This window comes from Malaya genurostris, chromosome 2 (genome assembly GCF_030247185.1).
Source record: "Malaya genurostris strain Urasoe2022 chromosome 2, Malgen_1.1, whole genome shotgun sequence".
Taxonomy (NCBI): Eukaryota; Metazoa; Arthropoda; class Insecta; order Diptera; family Culicidae; genus Malaya; species Malaya genurostris.
Genome location: NC_080571.1, coordinates 126452556 through 126475689, shown reverse-complemented (window position 1 = coordinate 126475689; position 23134 = coordinate 126452556). Strand labels below are relative to the sequence as shown.

At 34.5% G+C, this 23134-nt stretch overlaps 1 protein-coding gene across 1 annotated transcript in view; it reads left to right on the top strand.

Moving 5' to 3' along the window:
- The window catches only part of LOC131432920 (potassium voltage-gated channel protein eag), an 80365-nt gene that overhangs the window by 14041 nt on the left and 43190 nt on the right, over nt 1-23134 (top strand). The window contains exon 2 of the mRNA XM_058599515.1: nt 1787-2199. Within this exon, the coding sequence (XP_058455498.1) occupies nt 2121-2199 (79 nt within the window). The 5' untranslated portion in view covers nt 1787-2120. The remainder of the gene's footprint in view (nt 1-1786; nt 2200-23134) is intronic.

Sequence of the window (23134 nt, the reverse complement as noted above, 5' to 3'; positions counted from 1 at the left end):
TCGGTTCTTTATTTTAAACGTTAGATTGGTACATGACATTTACTTTTTGAAGATAATTTCATTTAAATGTTGACCGCGGCTGCGTCTTAGGTGGTCCATTCGGAAAGTCCAATTTTGGGCAACTTTTTCGAGCATTTCGGCCGGAATAGCCCGAATTTCTTCGGAAATGTTGTCTTCCAAAGCTGGAATAGTTACTGGCTTATTTCTGTAGACTTTAGACTTGACGTAGCCCCACAAAAAATAGTCTAAAGGCGTCAAATCGCATGATCTTGGTGGCCAACTTACCGGTCCATTTCTTGAGATGAATTGTTCTCCGAAGTTTTCCCTCAAAATGGCCATAGAATCGCGAGCTGTGTGGCATGTAGCGCCATCTTGTTGAAACCACATGTCAACCAAGTTCAGTTCTTCCATTTTTGGCAACAAAAAGTTTGTTAGCATCGAACGATAGCGATCGCCATTCACTGTAACGTTGCGTCCAACAGCATCTTTGAAAAAATACGGTCCAATGATTCCACCAGCGTACAAACCACACCAAACAGTGCATTTTTCGGGATGCATGGGCAGTTCTTGAACGGCTTCTGGTTGCTCTTCACTCCAAATGCGGCAATTTTGCTTATTTACGTAGCCATTCAACCAGAAATGAGCCTCATCGCTGAACAAAATTTGTCGATAAAAAAGCGGACTTTCCGAATGGACCACCTAAGACGCAGCCGCGGTCAACATTTAAATGAAATTATCTTCAAAAAGTAAATGTCATGTACCAATCTAACGTTTAAAATAAAGAACCGATGAGATTTTGCAAATTTTATGCGTTTTATTGTTTAAAAAAGTTCTCAAGCTCTTAAAAAATCACCCTGTAATACTTACAATGACTACTAACTGCAGGCGGCCAGCATTACCGTCAATTGGTTTCGTTACCTTCGGCACGTCAGAATAGACCATGCACTTTCAGTGTAAATAAGTGCGTTGCAAATTGCAGTGACTTTACGTCTGCTTAGCGGATTATGTTGATCCGCTAGGTGGCATTAGCAGTTCAACATAATCTGCTAATGCACTGATGAGCTGAATGCGAAACGTAAATAATTAACATACTTACAACTGGTGCAAAGACATTAATGGTGAAATAGTAAAGATTCATTTGAATGGTGGAATTAAATGGAATTTATTTTCTTTTATTGCGACTTTCAAATACATAAATAACCAAGCAAGAAACACGCAATGCCTCATGCATGCATAAATTCCAAGCTCTACAAATCCTTGACAGTATATACATTTACCGGATTCATTAAGGGCATGTTCAGTAGTGTTCTAGTTTTAGTTAAATCTGGATATTATAACAAGAAAACTGGCAGCCCCAGTAGTGTTCTACTCGTGTTTCAAGTATAGAAAAAATAGAACGGCAGCGTATGCCAGTTTTAAATTTGACAGAAGAACTATTCGAATAAGTAAAACTAAAACGGCATGCTGGGTGGGGATACGTTTGTTTCAGTTTAAGTTCTATACTAAATCTTCCATATGAAAATATATGTGGGACATTCCAGACAAAATCAAAATGTATGTGGGACATTCCAGACAAAATCAGACAAAAATCAAATGCAGAATGATAAAGGAAAGTTTCATCTCACTACTGTATGGAATAAGTACGTTTTTATTATGTAAATCTCAAATAAAATATTGAACTAGGCTTAAAATAATGTTTGGATTCAAGACAATTAAATTTAAACAACCACAAATTAACTAGTTGGAATACCATAGTAAAAACCTATAAATTTCAATTTCATTTCAGAATTATCGCTGGCTATCTAAGAATACAAAGAATGGTGCGAGGAATTGAATCTCAACGATATTCTTGGCAGTTGTAGTGCGTATAGTAATCAAGAGCAAAGTATCATCTTGTTACATATTTCTATAATCTACAAGTGGCTGTTGATACAAATAAAAAAGAAAGAAAATGTGAGCCAAACGAGTGTTTTAGAGATGTGTTTAAATTTATGCATATGATTTCGAAAATTTGGAAACATATAGTTAAAAAAGAGGACTCCGCAACATCAATGGGAGTGACGGAATTAGTGACATTTCGAATATTGTTTATAGCTTGCCGATAAAAATTACAAGCCAACATGCCAGGAGGTAGACGGGGCCTTGTGGCTCCTCAAAACACATTCTTGGAGAACATCATTCGCCGGTCTAACTCGCAACGTAAGTAAAGTTTTCACTCAGACACTTAGCGTAGTAGTCTATTGTTGTTTTAGTTGAAATATGTAAAACATTCATCAAACCATCGATAATGTCGCTTATTGTGTCCATTATAACGAATCACTACACGATAGCAGTGACATTGCATATTTCGTTTTGTTGGTGGCATCGATGACTTTCGCTAGTAGTAATTTACAGTTAAGATCAGCAGCGAGAATAATAAAATGATCCGATTCCGTTACACATGCAAGTTCAGTAGTAATGTCACATCCACAATAAAATCTGTTATTGCGGCGCGTTTACGGATCGAGGATGCTGAGAGAAAAAAAACGATACAAGCAATGGACAAGTTTTGAACGTTTACTTATCGATCATTTGAATAGATTTTCGATATGTACTGCTAGGAAATATTTTTACGCTTCGATTCTAGTAGACTAAGCTATATATTTTATATAATTTAAGGTTGAAAATTCAATCAATTACATTCTTGTTTTTAAGGCCACTATCATGGATCATGGAGTTCACTCTGCTTTTCGCATAGTCTAGAAGCCAATATTTAAACAAAGTTCTTCACACAACCGACATTAGCTTTGAACTGATTTTCATTCTGTTTCGGTTCTCTTTCAATATGAATACAACATAGGTTTCATAGTTCGGATCACACGACATGAAAAATAATCTAAAATTCACTTCTACATAGTAAACAATTACAAACATGAGGACTTCTTTTATTACAGTCATTACGTATTCGGAGTTGGTAGCTCCCACTGAGATTGTAATAATTATTGTAATGGTGTTACAAAAAGCCACTTGGCATACTTTGTATTTTCAAAATTTATCTAAGTAGATTATGTTTTGAAAAGCGATAAACTTTATTTGATCATTTTTACCTCTTTTATATCAATAAAAAATAGGTATAGAATCCGCTCAAACTTTGGAAAATTTTTCGATTCAGCTCGACGAACTGAGCAAATGTCCGTGTGTGTATGTCTGTATGTGTGTTGTCAACAAATAGGTCGAGATCTCAGAGATAGCTGGACCGATTTTGATCAAACTAGTCGCAAATGAAAGTTCTTCCCATCACCATGAACGGTTGAATTGGTTTTGAGATCGGATGTTTACTTTTCGAGCTATACAAAGTTTATTGTCTAAATTTTCAGTTTTTTGACAATATCTGTCACAATTGACCTTGAAAACAGAATATTTTTTTAGACTTAGATTCCACACGGTAATATCGATATTTTCGTGTAAGCGACTTTTCCCCCTATTCCAGCAGTAGGAGTTTTGAGCGCTATATGACAAAGCAATGCTTGGGAGCAACGGGAAACACGATTTTTTATACTGTTACATACAATTGTTTCTATGTACAAAAAAGTCTGTGTACAGCATACTTTTTCATTAAGTTTTACTTCGGACCGATTTTAGCACGGTTAGTTTTTGGCAACATAATCGTTTGAATTTGACATATGTGAATCAGATGATGGCAAAGATGGCATTTCAGTTTCACCGGTATTCAGTTTTCGATTCGGAAATTTAATTTGCATTACGATTTCTCAAAGTTTGCACTGATTTTCGAACATTTTGAATCAAATGTAAACTATACAACTCCTCAGTTGAATTTAACTGACTTCGGCTACACTGATTTTCGAATTCTGGTTCCAGTATCGAATCGTTTCTCAAAGCGCAATCGTTTTCTCAAAGCGCAATCGTTTTCTCAAAAAGGCCATATCGAATTTCAAAAACTAAAATTAAATTAAAGGATTTATGGTCCCATGCAAAATTAATGCATTTTATCCGATTCTGGAATTACAGCGTGATGAGTTTTTAAAATTCAAGCCGATAGGAAAGATGACAATTCCAAAAAGCTTCAAAATTGGACTCAAAACTATTGCAATTTCGTCATATATATTTTATTGCATACGAATCGTTTTGGGCTATGCTGATTCATGAATATCGGCTCTGGAAGCACCGTAAATAACCGTAAATCCTAAACCGAATGAGCCACTTCGCCAAATGTCATTTCGCCGACAGCCATTTTGCCGAAAGGGTCATTTCGTCGATTCTGAGCTGAAAATGAAGCTTGGGAGAAGCAAATCATATTCACTGTACATACCCACTCACTCCTAACTTTTCATTAAATGATCAATAACGACGCTGGCTACGACCAAAGGCTATGCTACTGAGGGAAAGGAAGGAATGTTAGTCCGATACTCGTTGGCGATTTGTTAGTAGGGAGGGAAAGAGATCCGGATATGTTTTGGTAAACAATATGATCTCAACAAAACCTGATTTCCGATACTCAGGAGCAATATAATAAGTAGGAAAAATATAAAATATCTTCAAGGAACGATCTCACCAGTATCCCTTTTCTCCTGCTAGCTCTGCTGTTAGCAACGCGAGATGAAACACGACCACTGAAAGAATAAAATTAAAACACTCGCGAATGGCTCCGCTGCAGACCAACCCTAGACCTTCCGTCTGAGTGACACGATCGACTTGTAAACTTTCACACATTCCATAGAAATCCGACAACACTGGCAATGACATGCAGACGGCGCTTCGATCGATTAACAGGTTAACATCGTTGAATTTTGAGGCGATAAATTCTCAGTTTCCGCCGTTTGAGCATCTTTAGTTTCGTAGATCAATATTATTCAATAAATAGCACTCTCACTACTAAACAAACACTTGCCACACCTGCACTGTCACTCAAAATAACTTTTTCAACAAAATTGTTAACGATACGTATCAACAACACATCGAAATTATACTTTTTTGAGAGCAGCCCCAGGACACCGCATCGCACTCCCACACGGAGAACCCGCAGATCACAAAATTACAATATTGCAATTGTTGTTTCACGCCCTGGTTGTTTCAACTAAAATGTTGTTGATTTAACCAACATATCTGTTGATTTTGTCATAGCCATTCAGGTAACCGAAATTGTTGTATTCAAATGCTGTCACTTGGCGGAGAACGAATACAGCAAAACGCAGAACAAAAAAACTCTTCATTTCACCAGAAGCGTTTAATATTCAAAATTTTCAATGGTAAATGAACGTCATTTATGTTAGTTACGTAGTGGTCGTTTTATGTAAGTGAAAGTATGCAGAAGAATATAACAGTTAATTGTAAAACAAGTTTTCCATGTGTTAAATAGATATTCCTACAGTATAAATGATTTGATTTCATCTGAGAGTAATGTATTCTAGGACAGTTCATGTCAATGTTATTAAAACCGCTTAACGCTTAAAAATTTGCTGCTAAAGTGAAGTGGTACTATTTGTATTTTCTTGAAAGTTTATCTGTAGCATTAGGTTTACCAGCGAGCCATTCTGCAAGTGAAGGAAAAATTTCCTAATTCCCTGTGACCATTTTTCTGGTGAGTTCCCTTTTGAGAATTGTAATCTTTTGGTGCATTTCTATATCCTTTGTGAGTTTAGTGATAAAGATATAAGCAGTTAATTAGGTAAAATTTCGTTGTTCAAGCAGTGAACGATTAGCTGCCCCCAGAAGAGGCTAACAGTAAAAAATATTTATTGGCGTCTTAAGTTCAAATAACTGAATAATTGGTTGAAACAACTGAGACATTTTTTTGCTTTCATGCATACAAGTAACTTTGCTGGGATTGTGTCTTTGCTCAATTGCACGAGTGACACCTCATTGAAACGTTTCATTGTTCGCTCAGGGTGTTTGGCATTGCTCAACTGAAACGTTTCATTACTTGTTTGAGGTGCATTTCTTTGTTGGGTGTCGTTGCCTAACTGCCAGCACGATAAATCAAAAATGACAGATTAGTTAAAACAATAGTCGATTAGTTGTACCAAATTTCAACCAATCAAAATCAGAAAAACAACTAATATTTTAGTTGTTTTGCGATCGCTGGCTTTTCCGTGCAGTAATGCCAAATCTCTCAAAGGGTCATTTCGCCGATTCTTGCAATTATCTTAACATTATAATTGGAATTGATTACAAATTAATACAAATGAATGATAATACGTTAACGCCCGTTATGTTGACCTACAATTGTACTTCTTGAATGAAGATTGATTCATGAACCTCAGAATGAATTCTTTACGTTTCGTCTTGGACTCGTCAGTGCAGAGCAGAATTCAAATTGAACTGCTTATTGCAAACTTAAACAGTTCAACTTGAACCGCTAAGCAGACGTAATGTTAATGCTACTTGCAAAACACATTTATTTAGTACCGAAGTTCCTGACGTGCCGAACGAAAACGTTGTGTTAGGCATATACTGGCCGATTCAGGTATGGTCATTTAGGGGTTAGCCTATGTTTGTGCTTAGGGCCATACCTGAATCGGCTTTCGGCGAAATGACCGCTCCCGGCGAAATGGCTTACGGCGAAATGACCTGCTCCCCAGGGTAATGATTAAAGTGATTAAAATCACAAATTGCCGCCTAAAACGACGGTCATTAAAATAATGTCATGAGAACTAAAACATCAAATAATATTCATGCAAAAAACTCATGCGGATTGATAAAAAAGGTATCATCTTACTGCTAGGTGGATTAGGCACGTTTTTTTCAAATGATCATAGTCGAAAAAAACTGTTTTAATCCACCTAATGGTGCAATGATGCCTTTCTCATTTTCATTTTCTCCTGTATATTACAGCAGAAATTCCCCGAAATACTATAATTTAAAAAAGTCTAGAAAATAGTTTTAAAGATTTCGGTTTCATAATACTACTACATTGATACACTACATTTGAATTTAAGTTAGTGAAAATCTATTCAATTATATGTGAGATAGTGAAGCTACATTTCATCATATTTGATTATTATTGCCGGTACTCTCGGAACTGAAAACTGTATATCGGCATAGTGACATTGGGTTCATTCAACCGTGCACTAATATGACCTACACATTTTTTTACGATTCTCTACGACGATTTGAATTTTGGAAAAAAAACTTGGACTTGGATTAAATTCAGCAAATCACTGATGAGATTATCAATGGTTTATTTTGTTGCAGAATCTCATGGTCTGCAAACTAGAGAAGATCACTAGCCAATATAAAGAGGTAGCTTATGAACAAAGTATTCCTGAAATTGATATTTTCATACTGAGCACCCTATCTCCGGAACAAGGGGTTTGATCTGAATGAAAATTGGGATATTCTTATGGCATCTTAAGAACTTCCATCTCCGAGAAAAGTGAGTGACATTATATTAACATTTTTAATGCACTATATCCACATTTTTGGTGCATATCACCCTATCAAGTTGGATACATATGAAATTCCGGAACGTTGTTTGGAACCATGAGACCTTTAATTTCAAGTTTGCATAACTCATTTCAGCCATCTTCGATGAAATTAAGTGATATTAATTTCACATTTTTGGTGCATGTCACCCTCGAATTCCGCAACCGGTAGTCGTATCCAAATGAAATTCAGGAACTTTGTATGGGACCATAAGACCTTTCATTTGAATCTTAGTGTGAGAAAATCGGTTTAGCCATCTCTGAGAAAAGTGAGTGATATTATTTTCACATTTTTAATGCATTATTTTCACATTTTTGGTGCATATTACCCTGTAATTCCTGAACCGGAAGTCGGATCCAAATGAAATTCAGGAACTTTATATGGGACCGTGAGACCTTTAATGTAAGTTTCTGAAAATCAGTTAAGCCGTCTCCGAGAAAAGTGAGTGACAATAATTGTGCACTACTTTATTGTAGGATTTGTCATGCTTTGACTATAATCATTTGAACAATTATAAGATAGACAAAAAAACTGAAAAAATATGAACCTTTTCAAAAGACAGTCTAGGTCTATTAGGAAAATACAAACCACACCCAAACCTCCGTTTACGAACACTTTTTTTACGTTACCTCTTTTTACGTAACTCTTTTTACGAACCAAACGCCAAATAACGTAATCTTTTGTTACGAACCTACTTCGTAAAAAGAGGTTTTGGCATACAATGGCATACATTACAATTTCCGGCTCATTTATATTCCAGGGAAACTACTACAATATGGGTATTTTTGGAACTGGTTTAAATAGTAGATTCCGGAAAATGATGTTTGAGGTATTTTGGATAGCGACTTCCGGTTTATTGATATTCCTTGGAAATCCTTACAATATGGATATTTTCGAGACGGGAATAATGAGTAGATGTCGGAAAACGAAATTGTTTTAAAATTCAAAATAGTGACTTCCGGTTTCTTGATATTCCTGAAAAACCTTTAAAATATGTGTATTTTTGGAACGGATTTGTTGAGTAGATGTCAAAACACGATGCTTGAGGTGGTTCTGAAATTCAAGATGGAGACTTCCGGTTATACAATATTCCTTTAAACCCCTTGAAAGATGAGTATTTTTTGGAAAGAATTGATGAAAAGGTGCCGGAAAACAATGTTTAAGGTCGTTCCAAAATTCAAGATGGCGTCTTCCGTAGGATTGGTATTCGTTGATAACCCTTACAATATGGGTATTTTTGAAAGAATTGATGAAAAGGTGCCGGAAAACGATGTTTCGTAGTTCAAAAATCCAAGATGGCAACTTCCGTATGATTGAATTTCCTTGAAATCTCTCACAATATGAGTAGTTTCGAAAAGGATCTGATGTGTAGACGCCATAAAAACGATGTTTGTGATCGTTCCGAATCCAAGATGGCCACTTCCGGTCTATTGATTTTCCTCAAAAATACTCACAACATGGATATTTTCTGAACAGATTTGATGTGTGGTACCAAAAGAAACAGGTACGCTTTGAAATTCAAGATGGCGACTTCCACTTTACTGATATTCTCTGAAAGCTCTTATAATTGAGATACTTTGTAACGGATTTAATGATAATATGCAAGAAAATAATGTTTGAAGTAGTTCCGAAATCGAAGCTGTCCACTTCCGGTTTATCGATACTTCTTGAAAACACTTACAATATGGGTATTTTTGGAAAGAATTTTATGAACAAATGCCAGAAAACGATGTTTGGTGTCGTCTCGAATTCTTTCGGTTTATCGATATGCCTTGAAAAGTTTTAAAATAAAGGAATTTTCGGAACAGACTGAATACCAATAAACTATGTTTGAGCTCGTTTTGAAATTCAATGTGGTGACTTCCGGTATAGTGTTTTCAAGGAACACAAAGTTCAAGGAATACGGGAATAACTTTCGAAGAATACTAATTAAACAGAAGTCGCCATTTTGGATTTCGAAACAACCCTACACATTGTTTTCCGGCACGTATTTTTTAAATCCGTTCCAAAAATACCTCAGTTGTTTTAACAGAATATCAATAATCCGGAAGTCGTTATCTTGAAATGCAGAACTACCTCAAACATAATTTTCCGACATCTACTCATCAATGCCGTTCCAAAAATACCCATATGGTAATGGTTTTCAAGGAATATCAATAAACCGGAAGCCGCCATCTTGGATCTTGAAACGACCCCAAACATCATTTTCTTGCATTTACTCTTCACATCCGTTCCGAAAATAGCCATATGATGGCCACATTCATTACACAAAACTTTTTGTACGAACCAAATCCCAAATAACGTTAACTTTTTTTACGAGCCAAATACCAAAAACCATAAACTTTTTTTGCGAACTACCTCTTTTTACGTACATTAATTTATATCGTAAATGGAGATTTCGGTGTACCTTGATCAAAAAATTCCCGGAATGTATTCAGAAAATTTAAAGTTTCTTGAGTCCACCGAATAGGAAAAAGTCGCAGGGAGCCAAATCAGGTGAATTCGGTGTTAGCTGAATGGGATTCGTTTCGTTTTTAACCAAATGTTCACGGATAACGATGGAGTAGCTGGGGTCCACTAGGAGATTGATAGTACCTAGTAGCTCTCTCCGGACAGTACCAGCCCAGATACCGTGTGGAATCCGGCGGAAAAAAATGAACCAAGAATAGATCCACTGGGTTCCTGCTTCCACGTCGTAGACGGGTGACAATTGCAGGAGTTTCTTTTTCCTTTCAGGCATCAGATATTTTCAATGTTTCACTTCTGATTACTCTATTTTACTAAATTATCTATTCATTCAACCTATCAATATCCATCTAGCTTCGGAGAAAAGTTTTATTTGGAATGTTTTCTTCTATGTCTTTCAGGATTATAAAATGAATGATAAAAACCAACTATTGCGCAAATCCGTTGACAATAGAGATAACATATATCGGTATATTGAATACATAGTAAAAACACTTGATATTAATATTTCAAACAATAAATTAATATTTTTCTCGGTAGCCAGACCAGATCAACCAATATAACCAATTAATAATTTTAATAAATAATTAAAATAATAAAGCGAAATTAAGTCGCGCGTGAAATCTGTTGACCTTTATTTGGTGATTTAAAATGATTTTATAACAACTGATTAGAATATGTCAATGCAATGGTTCAACTATTTTGTCTAAATCCTATTCACTCGTTTATTTTGTATCATGTAATTTCATTTATAAAAAATAGGGAAGTTTTTATTCTTTACGCGATAGTATTGCAAATTTTTCTTCAGTTCCCTCGAATAAGAGCTGTGAATCAGGACTTCCCGGGACTTTAATATAGGATATTGTTGAAACATCCAATCGGGAAGTCAGTGAGTTTAGTGGTGCATCCGAGCATCTTGAAACCGGAACATACTGAGTCGCGCACGAATAATACCAACACTGAATTTTACTAACAAATATTCTTCGCCCGTGACACCTGAAGATGTACATTGAAGGATGATTTACCAGTCCCAGGTCGGATCTTCTTGGCCCGGGTTGATGGTTCAATGCATAGGGTGCTGTTCTTACAAGCCAGTTATCTTATGTTCGAACCCCGACCTGGAAGGATTCTCAGTGTCAGTAGGATCCATAGTACTAGCCATGCAATGATTCTGTACACTAAGAATCGGCTGCGAAGTCTATTGAAAAAAAAGGCCAAATTCCACAAAAAGAATGTAATGCCAGGACTTTTAGGTCGGATCATCTAGAAACTCCCCGTACAATTTCAGCTAATCCCGATCAGTAACGGAGTAGCAACCAGGGGTGGTCACTCACTGATAAATGACTGTTTTCTTCAAAAAATGGTTGCCGAAACACTCTTCTAACATTTGCAATCCAAATCCAGAGAGCTCCAAGTGCAACGTTCTTCTAATTGACTGACTAGCATGCCACTAGAAATTATATCGGTTAGGTAATGCACTGAATACCGGATCCTAGTGAGGAGAGTTTACTGATAACAAATGTAAAACGATCATGTAGTCTAACCAAAAGAAGCTCTTCATGTCCTTGACTTGAGTGACTCAGAAGCCGTATTCTAAACAGAGTAAAAAATTATTCTTATCCTTCTTGCTACCACCAAGAGGGGTGATTGTCGATTTCATCGCGAGAAGTCTAACGCCGTATGTCTTGACAGAGACAACTCGACGACATTTAATTGTAAGAGTGTCTGCTTTTAGGATCAACATACCTAATTGATTCTTCAGTGATGGCCATAGTTAGAAGATGAATAATAGCGGGGAAACTTTAAGTCTATCCACATGTACTCAATTTTTTTCAAACAGAGGGTAATTTCAGCAAACTGATCACCAGTTTTCTTTTACTAGAGGACCCGACCTTATTCATGAAAGATTAATATTTGATGTGATATAATGTGGAGTGAAACAGTTTCACGAACACGGGAAGCGACCTGAGAAAGCAAAAACGAGACCACAAAATGACAAAAAGAAATGTTGCGGAATATGAAACTGCTGGTTGCCTCACACTGCAGCTAGGGCTACAGACAATTGCCAAGCTACGCCAAGTAAAATTAATAAGCATCAGAAGAAAGTCCACCTACGCAGTGTGTTTGGTTTCAACAATTGTCAACCTCTTATAATCAGAAATTTGATACAGTCCTTTTCCTTGATTTCAACTTTAATTGTCTTGACAGGTGGCACGGTGAAAATGCTATTCCTTTTATAGATTCAACATTTTGTATTTACTGGTCTTAAATTAACATATAAGTGAAAGTATTTTGTATAGCATCCGTATATATCACTTCAAGAGCTGATATAGTTGAATTACTTCCAGGTTTGTAAAATCTCCTGCACCTTAAAGTGCGTTAGATTTGACATTAGTTTGGTTGAATTGTAGGGTTATTGTAAACTTAGTCATCTCATTAATGGAGTTATTTTTGTTATTTTGTGTATTCCTCGACTTTCAGTCAACAAATTAAGATGAAATTAAATACAATATATTCAATTCGGCGATGTTCAGACAACAGTTGTTTAAACTCTGGTATAGTCTTGCCGACAAACAGCAATTGCAATCAACGCAATTAAATTTGAAAAGTTTCGAGATCGAATTATTCGTCTTAGAAGAGTAGTGCGGTAGTTTTTATGCGATTGAATCCTAAACACAACTTTTTAATTTTCTCCTCAATAGAATCGCACGTGGCACTCTTCCAATAAAACTGTCAATCGTGTTTAGTTTCTGCAATAATGTGAAAGAATACGAAATCAACAAGTGTTCCCACGAGACGGGCTTTTGATACCAGTCGGTAACGATTGCTTGCTCATTTATTCATATTAAAAAAAATGTGTAACCGACTTTTTCACTATATCACAGCAGAAGTAGCTTTTAACACTGTATGATAAATTAATTTACGGGAGGAAAAAATTGCTGTCGAAGATTGGTCTATGACATATGCTCGTTTTTCTATAATGTTGCATATACGTTACTTCTACGTTTCATACGTTTTATACATTTCATATACCATTCGATTGGACTCGAATGTGTGCCCGTATGTGTAAAAGCAAGATAGAGATCGATATTACAAAGATGGCCCAATTTCAATCCATCTAGAATGCTAACATAATTTTTTTAAATCCGAATTCACCAGATAAAAATATGTTTTAATACTGAGACATGCTAAAGAAAAGTTTTTGCATTACATTCCTTGTATGGAATTTGACCATTCTTTTCAAACACACTTTGCAGTTGAGTTTTAGCATACAGAACCATTGCATATCTAATGCTACGATTATATTGACACTAAGGATCCTTCCAGAATGGAGCAAAAACATATGACAACTGACTTGTAAGATCAACGTAAGAACATTGAACCCTAACTTCGGAGTTACAATTTTCATTTCTACGATATGCAATTATTCCTCAGTACGTGAAAGATTTAATGCAACACCCCTTTGACACGTTCTGTATGTGGGAACATAATCACTCAAATAGCGCTTGGTATGATCTAAGAAGATTCGAAATAAAGCAGGATCCTAGAACTCAAAACGATCACTTATACATTTTTGAAACCCAATCTATTTGCAACTGTCTTCAGTTTTGCCTTTCTCATATAGATAGGCTATGTAATCACTGTGAAAACCGACCTTTTCACCGAGGCCCGGAGAGCCGAATGTCATATACCATTCGACTCAGCTCGACGAACTGAGCAAACGTCCGTGTGTGTCCGTTGGCGTGCGCGCGTGTGTTTGTGTGTATATGTGTATGTATGTAACAAAAATATGCACTCACTTTTCTCGGAGACAAACTAGGAATCAAATGAAAGATCCCATAGCCTGCTATTGAATTTTATCCCGATCCGACATCCGGTTCCGGAGATATAGGATGATATGCACAAAAAATGGAACAAAATATGCACTCACATTTTTCAGAGATGGCAGAACCGATTTTTACAAAATTAGATTCAAATAAAAGGTCTAATGGTGCTATAGCCTGCTATTGAATTTCATTTGGATCCGACTTCCGGTTCCGGAATTACATGGTGAAAATTAGAGAAAAAGTGTGCACTCAATTTTCTCTAAAATGGCTAAACCGATTTTCGCCAAATAAGATTTAAACGAAAGGTCTTATAGTTTCCAAACAAAATTTAAATTATTTTATCCGGATTCGACTTCTGGCTCCGGAACTAAAGCGTGATACCTTATGATCAAAAAAGAACCGGAATTTTCATTTTAAAAATCCCGCGCTTGTCCAATCGGTAAACTTTTATTCTCTCAACGTTGGCAACACTTTTATACACATTCTGTCAAATTTTGACGCATATCGTACGATTAGTTTTTGTTTGGCGTCTATACAAAGAAGTTGAATTGAAAAATTTTCGTGTGGCGATTTTTATAATGGATGAAAATTTAGAACAACGTGTGTGCCATTCGATCGATTGTTGTGCGGTTTCGACGTCATATTCATAGACCCACACCTCATCACCAGTTATGATGCATTCGATGAATGTGGGGTCACTATCTGCGTTGGAAATCATCTCTTTGGCCACATCAACACAACGCTGTTTTTGAATGAAATTCAGCTTTTTTGGCACCAGCCGAGAAGCGACGCGTTTCAAACCCAAAACATCAGTTAAAATGTGTTCGGCTGATCCATAAGAGATGCCCAACAACACAGCAATCTCTATAATCGGTACAGAACGATTTTGCAACACGATTTACTTCGCCGATTCAATGTTTTCTTCAGTAATAGATGTTGTTGGGCGGCCAGGAATCTCATCATGATCCAAGCTTGTACGACCACCTTTAAAGCATTTATACCACTCGTATGCCTGTGTTTTTCCTAGACACGATTCACCAAAGGCCTTTTCTAACATTTTCAATGTTTCGGAACACTTAAATCCATTTGCAACACAAAATTTGATGCACGCGCCTTGTTCTAAATTTTCATCCATTATAAAAATCGCCACACGAAAATTTTTCAACTTCTTTGTATAGACGCCAAACAAAAACTTATCGTACGATATGCGTCAAGATTAGACAGAATGTGTATAAAAGTGTTGCCAACGTTGATAGAATAAAAGTTTTCCGATAGGACAAGCGCGGGGATTATAAAATGGAAATTCCGGTTCTTTTTGCCTTTCTCTATGGAAAGGTATTAGAATTGCTGAAAAACCGACTTTCGAACGGAGCCTCGGAGACCCATAGTGTTATATACCATTCGACTCAGTTCGTCGAGATCGTAAAATGTCTGTGTGTGTGTATGTATGTGTGTGTGTGTGTGTGTGTGTGTGTGTGTGTGTGTGTGTGTGTGTGTGTGTGTGTGTGTGTGTGTGTGTGTGTGTGTGTGTGTGTGTGTGTATGTGTGTATGTGTGTGCACTTTTCGAAGATATTTGAACGCGCTCAATTTTCTCAGAGATGGCTGAACCGATTTGAACAAACTTGGGCTCGTTTGAAAGCTACTGTCGGGCCATTGATCAAGTTCGAAGATCAAATGGCTGTTACTTTTGGTTCCGGAGATATGATTGTATAAGTGACGTAACCGACAAAAAGCGTTGTATTTGAACGCGCTCAATTTTCTCAGAGATGGCTGAACCGATTTTAACAAACTTAGGCTCGTTTGAAAACTACTGTCGTACCATTGATCAAGTTCGAAGATCAAATGGCTGTGACTTTTGGTTCCGGAGATATGATTGTATAAGTGACGTAACCGCCAAAAAGTGTTGTATTTGAACGCGCTCAATTTTCTCAGAGATGGTTGATCCGATTTTAACAAACTTGGGCTCGTTTGAAAGCTACTATCGGGCCATTGATCAAGTTCGAAGATCAAATGGTTGTGACTTTTGGTTCCAGATATATGATGGCATAAGTGACGTAACCGACAAAACACGATGCTTTTTATCGCTTTTATATATATATATTTTCGTTAAGTTCTAGTGCTCAAAAGTTTAAGCACCTCGAAAAAAGCCTTCATGCAAAATTTGACCTAAATCAGACATGCTTAAGGGGTGCTGCCCGGTGGTAAAGGTTTGACAATTTTCGATCTTGAAAAAGCACCATAGGGGGGAGTACATGAAATTTCCAAAATCGAAAATTTTTTTTGATGCCGAAACTCTTAAAACTGCATGAAACATCGAAATTTAGTGTCATCTCAAAAAAAAAATTTTTTGAAAAAATCAACTGAAAAATTTTCATATTTTTTCTAAGTCCCAAAAAGTCGACTTTTTCAAAAAAATTTTTTTCCGAGATGACACTAAATCTCGACGTTTCATGCAATTCTAAGCCTTTTGGCATCAAAAATTTTTTTCTATTTCGAAAATTTCATGTACTCCCCCCTATGGTGATTTTTCAAGATATATGAAAATTCCACTAAGTGGACTAAGAAGGCTTTTTTTAGATTAGCATCACTGATTACAAATAGGCAACGCAAATGTCAAGCACTAATTTGGAAAAATGATGCTGACTGTGTGACATAAACACTGAAGCATGCTTTTGTGAACTACTCGAATCAATCTGAATCAATTAGTTTCGAAATTAGTATCCGAAATTATTTAATAAAATTATGAAATACATTTTCATGAGACTGTTATGAAAGAAGAGAAAGGCATTATCACACCACTAGGTGGATTAAGAAGGGTTTTTATCATAAGGTAAGTGGAAAATTACCAATTTCATTTGTATTTTTTCACGAACATTGGTCAAAAACAGGCACAAATCCCAAATAACTGTCTGATAAATTCGTCTAGTTTTCAGATAAATTCTTCTTAGTTTGTGTTCATAAAAACTTAATTCGGCACTACTGGTCCCCCCTTTTCCTGTTCCGGAAGCACCGAAAGTGATGAAGAAAAATTCCAAAAATTGAACTCACTTCGATTTCTCTGCGATGCTTAAACCAATTTTCACAAATAATGATTTGAATTGAAGCTAATGTTATCTTTGAAGATACTGTGAAATTTCACCCGGATTCGACTTCTGGTTCCGCAGTTACAGAGCGATGAATTTCAAAGTTTTCAAATTGCCATATAGATTGACAATATTTACATCACCGAAAGAAGAAGAGAACACAAAACGAACGATGCGTGCTTTGTTCTATTTCGTACACGCTATGAAGGAATCGAAACGGTTACGGATGTTTGCTACTGGTGTGTGATATTGGTAAAAGACGGTGCTGCGGTTGATGAAAATGTTAGCTATTCTATGATAAGTGCGACCAAAAGAATAAACGAATGTCATTGAATTTAAATTTATTTTAAAAAAATATGCAATTTTCACAGCTAGTAGTGCAGTAATATCGTTCCAGTTGTGTAGTGAGATCAATAATAATAATAATAATAATAATAATAATAATAATAATAATAATAATAATAATAATAATTATAATAATAATAATAATAATAATAATAATAATAATAATAATAATAATAATAATAATAATAAAAAGAGGAACTTACTCACTTTCCTTTAAGATGGCCAAATCGATTTTCAAAAACTTATGGGTTCGAAGGAAAAGTTTTACAGTTTCATACGAAATTCTTAAATTTGTTGTAGATACTACTTATTTTTTAAAAATTACTATTTATTGGAATATGAGTTAAAATTAAATTATTAAGATTTAAATTTGGTGTTCAGCCACAAGTGGTGACTTTTCAGCCCTATTATATATATATATATGTATATATATATATATATATATATATATATATATATATATATATATATATATATATATATATATATATATATATATATATATATATATATATATATATATATATATATATATATATATATATATATATATATATATATATATATATATATATATATATATATATATATATGATTTGGTTGTTACCATGACGACATCATTTGCTTCCGCAATTCTGAGATGTAACTAATACAGAGAGATCCTTTGAAGCGTTTTCTTCCTGGTGGAACAGCAACTTGACCAAATTGGTACTGCATAAAGCATGGTTTATGCTTTTTGTTTGTAAATTAACTTGTTTGTAAACTAACAATTTGTTTTGTAAATTAACAGTTTGTTTGTAAATTAACAATTTGTTTTTTAGACAGAGCTTAGAATTTCTGTTTATAAGAGGATATAAACATTTAATATATTTATTAAACTTTGCCTGGATTCCTTCAATGTGATCCTTGAAAGTGAGTTTTTTGTCATACGTTAAACCTAAGTATTTAGCTTGATCAGACCATGTCAATCCCAAGCCATTCAATTTGAGAATGTGATTATTGTTTGGTTTAAGAAAAGAAGCTCTTGGCTTATGAGGAAAGATAATTAATTGCGTTTCTGCTTCATTTGGTTTAATTTTCCATTTTGATAGATAATCACTGAAAATATTTAAACTTCTTTGTAGGCGACTGCAGATCACTCTTAGATTTCTACCTGTGGCTAACAGACTTGTGTCGTCACAGAATAGCGATTTCTGACAACCAACGGGTAGATTTGGAAGATCAGAAGTGAAAATATTATACAAGATTGGAGCTACGCTCGAACCCTGCGGAACACCGGCTCGTACGGGTAGCAATTCAGATTCACAATTCTGATAGCTAACCTGAAGAGCACGATCAGTTAAATAATTTTGATCAAATAAATAGGAAACTGGAAATCAGACATTTTTGCTATTAAACCTTTGTGCCAAACACTGTCGAATGCTTTTTCTATGTTATGTCTAGAAGAGCAACTCCAGTGGATAACCCAGAAGATTTATTTGCTTTTATCATGTTCGTAACTCTTAGAAGTTGATGAGTAGTTGAATGTTCATGACGAAATCCGAACTGCTCTGGTAAAAAACTTGAATTCTCATTTATATGAGACATCATTCTCAACAAGATAATTTTTTCAAAAAGTTTACTGATAGAAGAAAGTAAACTAATTGGACGATAACTTAATGTTTCTGCTGGGTTTTTATCAGGTTTGAGGATAGGAATTACTTTAGCGTTTTTCCATCTTTTTGGGAAGTAAGCTAATGAAAAACACTTTTTGAAAATTTTAACCAGGAGTCTCAAGGCAACATCGAGAAGAACAATATTAAAGATTCCATCATAACCAGGAGCCTTCATGTTTTTAAGTTTCTTAATAATTGATTTAATTTCATCAAAATTCGTCTCATTAATGTCATCTTGTGATAACACTTGGGTTGAAATATGATCATATTTCAGTGAGACTTCATTTTCAATAGGACTCACAACGTTCAAATTAAAATTGTGTACACTCTCGAACTGCTGAGCAAGTTTTTGAGCTTTTTCGCCATTTGTAAGAAGTATTTGATTTCCTTACTTGAGAGCAGGAATTGGTTTCGAAGGTTTTTTAAGAACCTTAGAAAGTTTCCAGAAAGGTTTAAAATATGGTTTAATTTGTTCAACTTCTTTAGCGAAATTTTCATTTCGCAAAAGAGTAGATCTATGTTTAATTTCTTTTTGTAAATCCTTAACTATGTTTTTCATAACAGGATCACGAGAACGTTGATATTGTCGTCAACGCACATTCTTCAACCGAATGAGCAGTTGAAGATTGTCATCGATGATAGGAGAACTTAATTTAGTTTGAGCTTTGGGAACTGAAAGATTTCTAGCTTCGATAATATAATGATTCAAATTATCAATTGCTGTGTCGATGTCCGCAGAAATTTCTAGAATAGTTTCATGATCCACATGATTTTCAATGTGAGATCTGTAATCCAACCAATTAGCTCTATGATAGTTGAATATAGAACTAATTGGATTAATTATAGTTTCGTTGGAAAGTCTGAATGTTACAGGAAGATGATTTGAGTCAAAGTCAGCATGTGTAATCGGCTCACTACAAATGTGACTTTGATCTGTTAGAACCAGATCAATTGTAGACGGGTTTTCCACGGAAGAGAAACAAGTTGGATTACTGGGATGAAAAACTGTAAAGTAACTAGCTGAGAGTTGATTATGAAGTATTTTACCATTTCTGTTATTTTGCCTACAATTCCACTGGACATGCTTAGCATTTATGTCCCCTAATACGAAAAATTTCGGTCGATATCTTGTGAGTTTTTGCAAATCGCCTTTAAAGAAATTTAATTGTTCGCCGGTGCATTGGAATGGCAAATATGCTCCATGAATGGTTTCAACTTCGATTCAGAAGCTTTCGATAACTTTAGTATTGAAAAAAGGTAAAATTCGATGTTTAATTTGCCGTTGGACAAAAAGGGCAACTCCACCACCCATTCCAGTAAACCTGTCAAATCGATGAACCACATAATGTGGATTGCTTTTCAATTTGACATTTGGTCCAAGAAAAGTTTCTGTCACAATGGCAAATGAATTTTGTGAACTTTGAGAAAATTATAAAATTCATCTTCACTCGATTTCAAAGATCGAGCATTCCAATTTAAAATATTCAAGTAATTATTTAACTGTTAAATTTTAAATTCATTATAATATTATTTGCAAATTGCCATCCGATTTGAAATGCGTCAAAAGTAGATACTACTTTCGGTTCCGGAACTACAGGGTAAACAGGATTTGTAGAGGTTGTTAGATTAAATCCGAATAAACTTTCCTATTTCTATTCAATGAACAGTTGTTTTAGTGAATTCCACAGTAATATTTCTCATGTTATGAGTAATATGAGAAAGGCATCATTATACTACTAGTTGAATTAAAACAGGGTTTTTTCCATTCCATTTTAACTCAGTTATTTTGAGATGGTTTTATGTTTTTATATTATCTTCTTTGTAATCGACTCGAAAGCTTCTTCTTAACCATATATTGCAATTGCGTTAAAGTGTTTCAAAAGTGTTCTGAAACAATACATAATACATATATACATATATAAGTTACGTAAATGGAGGTGTGGTTGTATCGGAATGGTTATGAGAAAAAGATTTCAAGATTCATGTTTATGTCATCAATATTTTTCAAATGCCCTACCGTATGGAGATTTTATGAACAAGTACATAAGTAGATTTAAACAATAGATGTTTGAAGTTAAATCAAAGCCTAGAATGACGACTGATTATAATATGTGTGTTTCTGATTGAAGTTTGACGATTATGTATTGAAAATAATTATCATTACTATTGCTAATTATATCGTTACATTTACTTTCTGTTTTTATATTGACAAATATCAGATATTAACTTATTATAACTCAGGGGTTCCCGAATTCGAACCAAATGAGCAGATATCATCAATATCATCATATTTTGTGTTGAAGATGTTGGGAAATGCCAAATCATAACTAAAAATTTTTTCTAAACTAAATTATCCTATGTATGATAAATCATACGCTGGGACAATACAGTAGCAACAAAATTATGAGAAACATGCCTATATATTGAAAGAGGTAAATTTATAGACGATTCAATGTCTTTTAAATAGTATCGGTACCGGGTGGAATAATATAAACAGAAATATTTGGTGCATTTCGTTTCAGTTTTTAGCGGATTGTTATTGATAATAAAATTATTTGTATATATTGTATTGTAAGGTTAAAACCTGTGTAATCGAACATAAAAAATAACTTCGTTTCCATTTCTTCATTATTAAGAAAATAGATTATCTATTTGTATTTGTATTGTATTTTAGATATTTGTACAATGTTTTGAGAGTTTCGTAAGCTGTTTCGATAGTTTTCCTAATATTTAATAAGTTTTGGAGTTATTCATACTTCCTTTTCTAAGTTATCGTTCTAATTCATATTCACGTGTTCGTCAAATCCTAAAGGGACCTTATCCTTATTACTATTTTTACAACAATGTTTTTGAATATTCCGCATTTCGAAGATATAACAAAATGGATTTGGTTTGCTGATGGCAGGAAATTATCAACTAATTTCAAATTCTGATGCTCGAGCTTATCGGCTAACGATATGCTGTGGAAAAAATACTTCTGTATTATCCCACCGTATGATATATCATACGTTGAAATGTTGACAACAATTTTTTATTGTTCAACATATATTTTTGGAATTTCGCTACAGAAATAAATAATTTGAATCTTTGACAATGGTTTGTCAAAAGATGGAAGTATTACCTATGGTTTGGAACATGTATTAAAATATAAGAAGTTTTGCGTATGATATATCATACGCTAGGAAATAATGGTTTAAAGTGCTAATCATGAGTCATCATGGTTTACTTTGCAATAAGAACACGCAAATTCATAAATGCACAAGATATATATATATATATATATATATATATATATATATATATATATATATATATATATATACATATATATATATATATATATATATATATATATATATATATATATATATATATATATATATATATATATATATATATATATATATATATATATATATATATATATATATATATATATATATATATATATATATAGGAAATCCGATCAAATATGGGACAGTTAAGTGTAGAGCGGCCGTGTTGTGAGCTTATTAACTAAATAACTTAATAGTAGTTTTCAAACGTATCTAAGTCTCTCGAGTTCGATTCAGACATCGTCGAGTAATTTTTGCTAACTGAAAAGAACCACGTTTTGTAGGTTAGGTCATATACATGATTACATCTCCCGAACCGACTTGACTTTAAATAGCTGCTTTTGAATAAGCCTAAGTTTATCGAAATTCGTTGATTATCTACGAGAAGTTCTAGCCAATGGGAAAGGTGCAGTTAGACGATTACGTCACTCATTCCATTATATCTCCGGAACCAAAAGCGACAACGATTTGACCTTCGAAACAATTCGACTCAACAGTAGCTTTCAAACAAGCCTAAACTGGTTAAAATCAGTTCAGCCATCTCTGAGAAAATTAAGCGGTAAAAAACCACGCACTCTATCAGTTACGTAACTTGTAACATTATATCTCTGTAACCGGAAGCGATAGCAATTTGATCTATGCTTGATCAATGGCCCAATAGTACCTTTCAAACGGGCCTAAAACACACAGACATTTTCCGCGATCTTGTCGAGATTGGTATATAACATTAAGGGTCTCTACGATTTGCTGTTACAAAACCTGCCACAATTTTGCTTTGGCCATTGAAAAATATTTTAATGTATTCTTATACACTATTCAATTAATTGTGAACATACTTTTTACAATAGAATGTATAGGTTGTTAAGTATCGTAACAATTCAAATTCAATTTTCTCATACATTTTTTCTTTGGAAAACCATCAAATGTGCAGTTTGAACATTGTTTGAAAACCCACGTGTACAATAAATTCAATTGTAGAATCGTAGAAACAATATTTTGA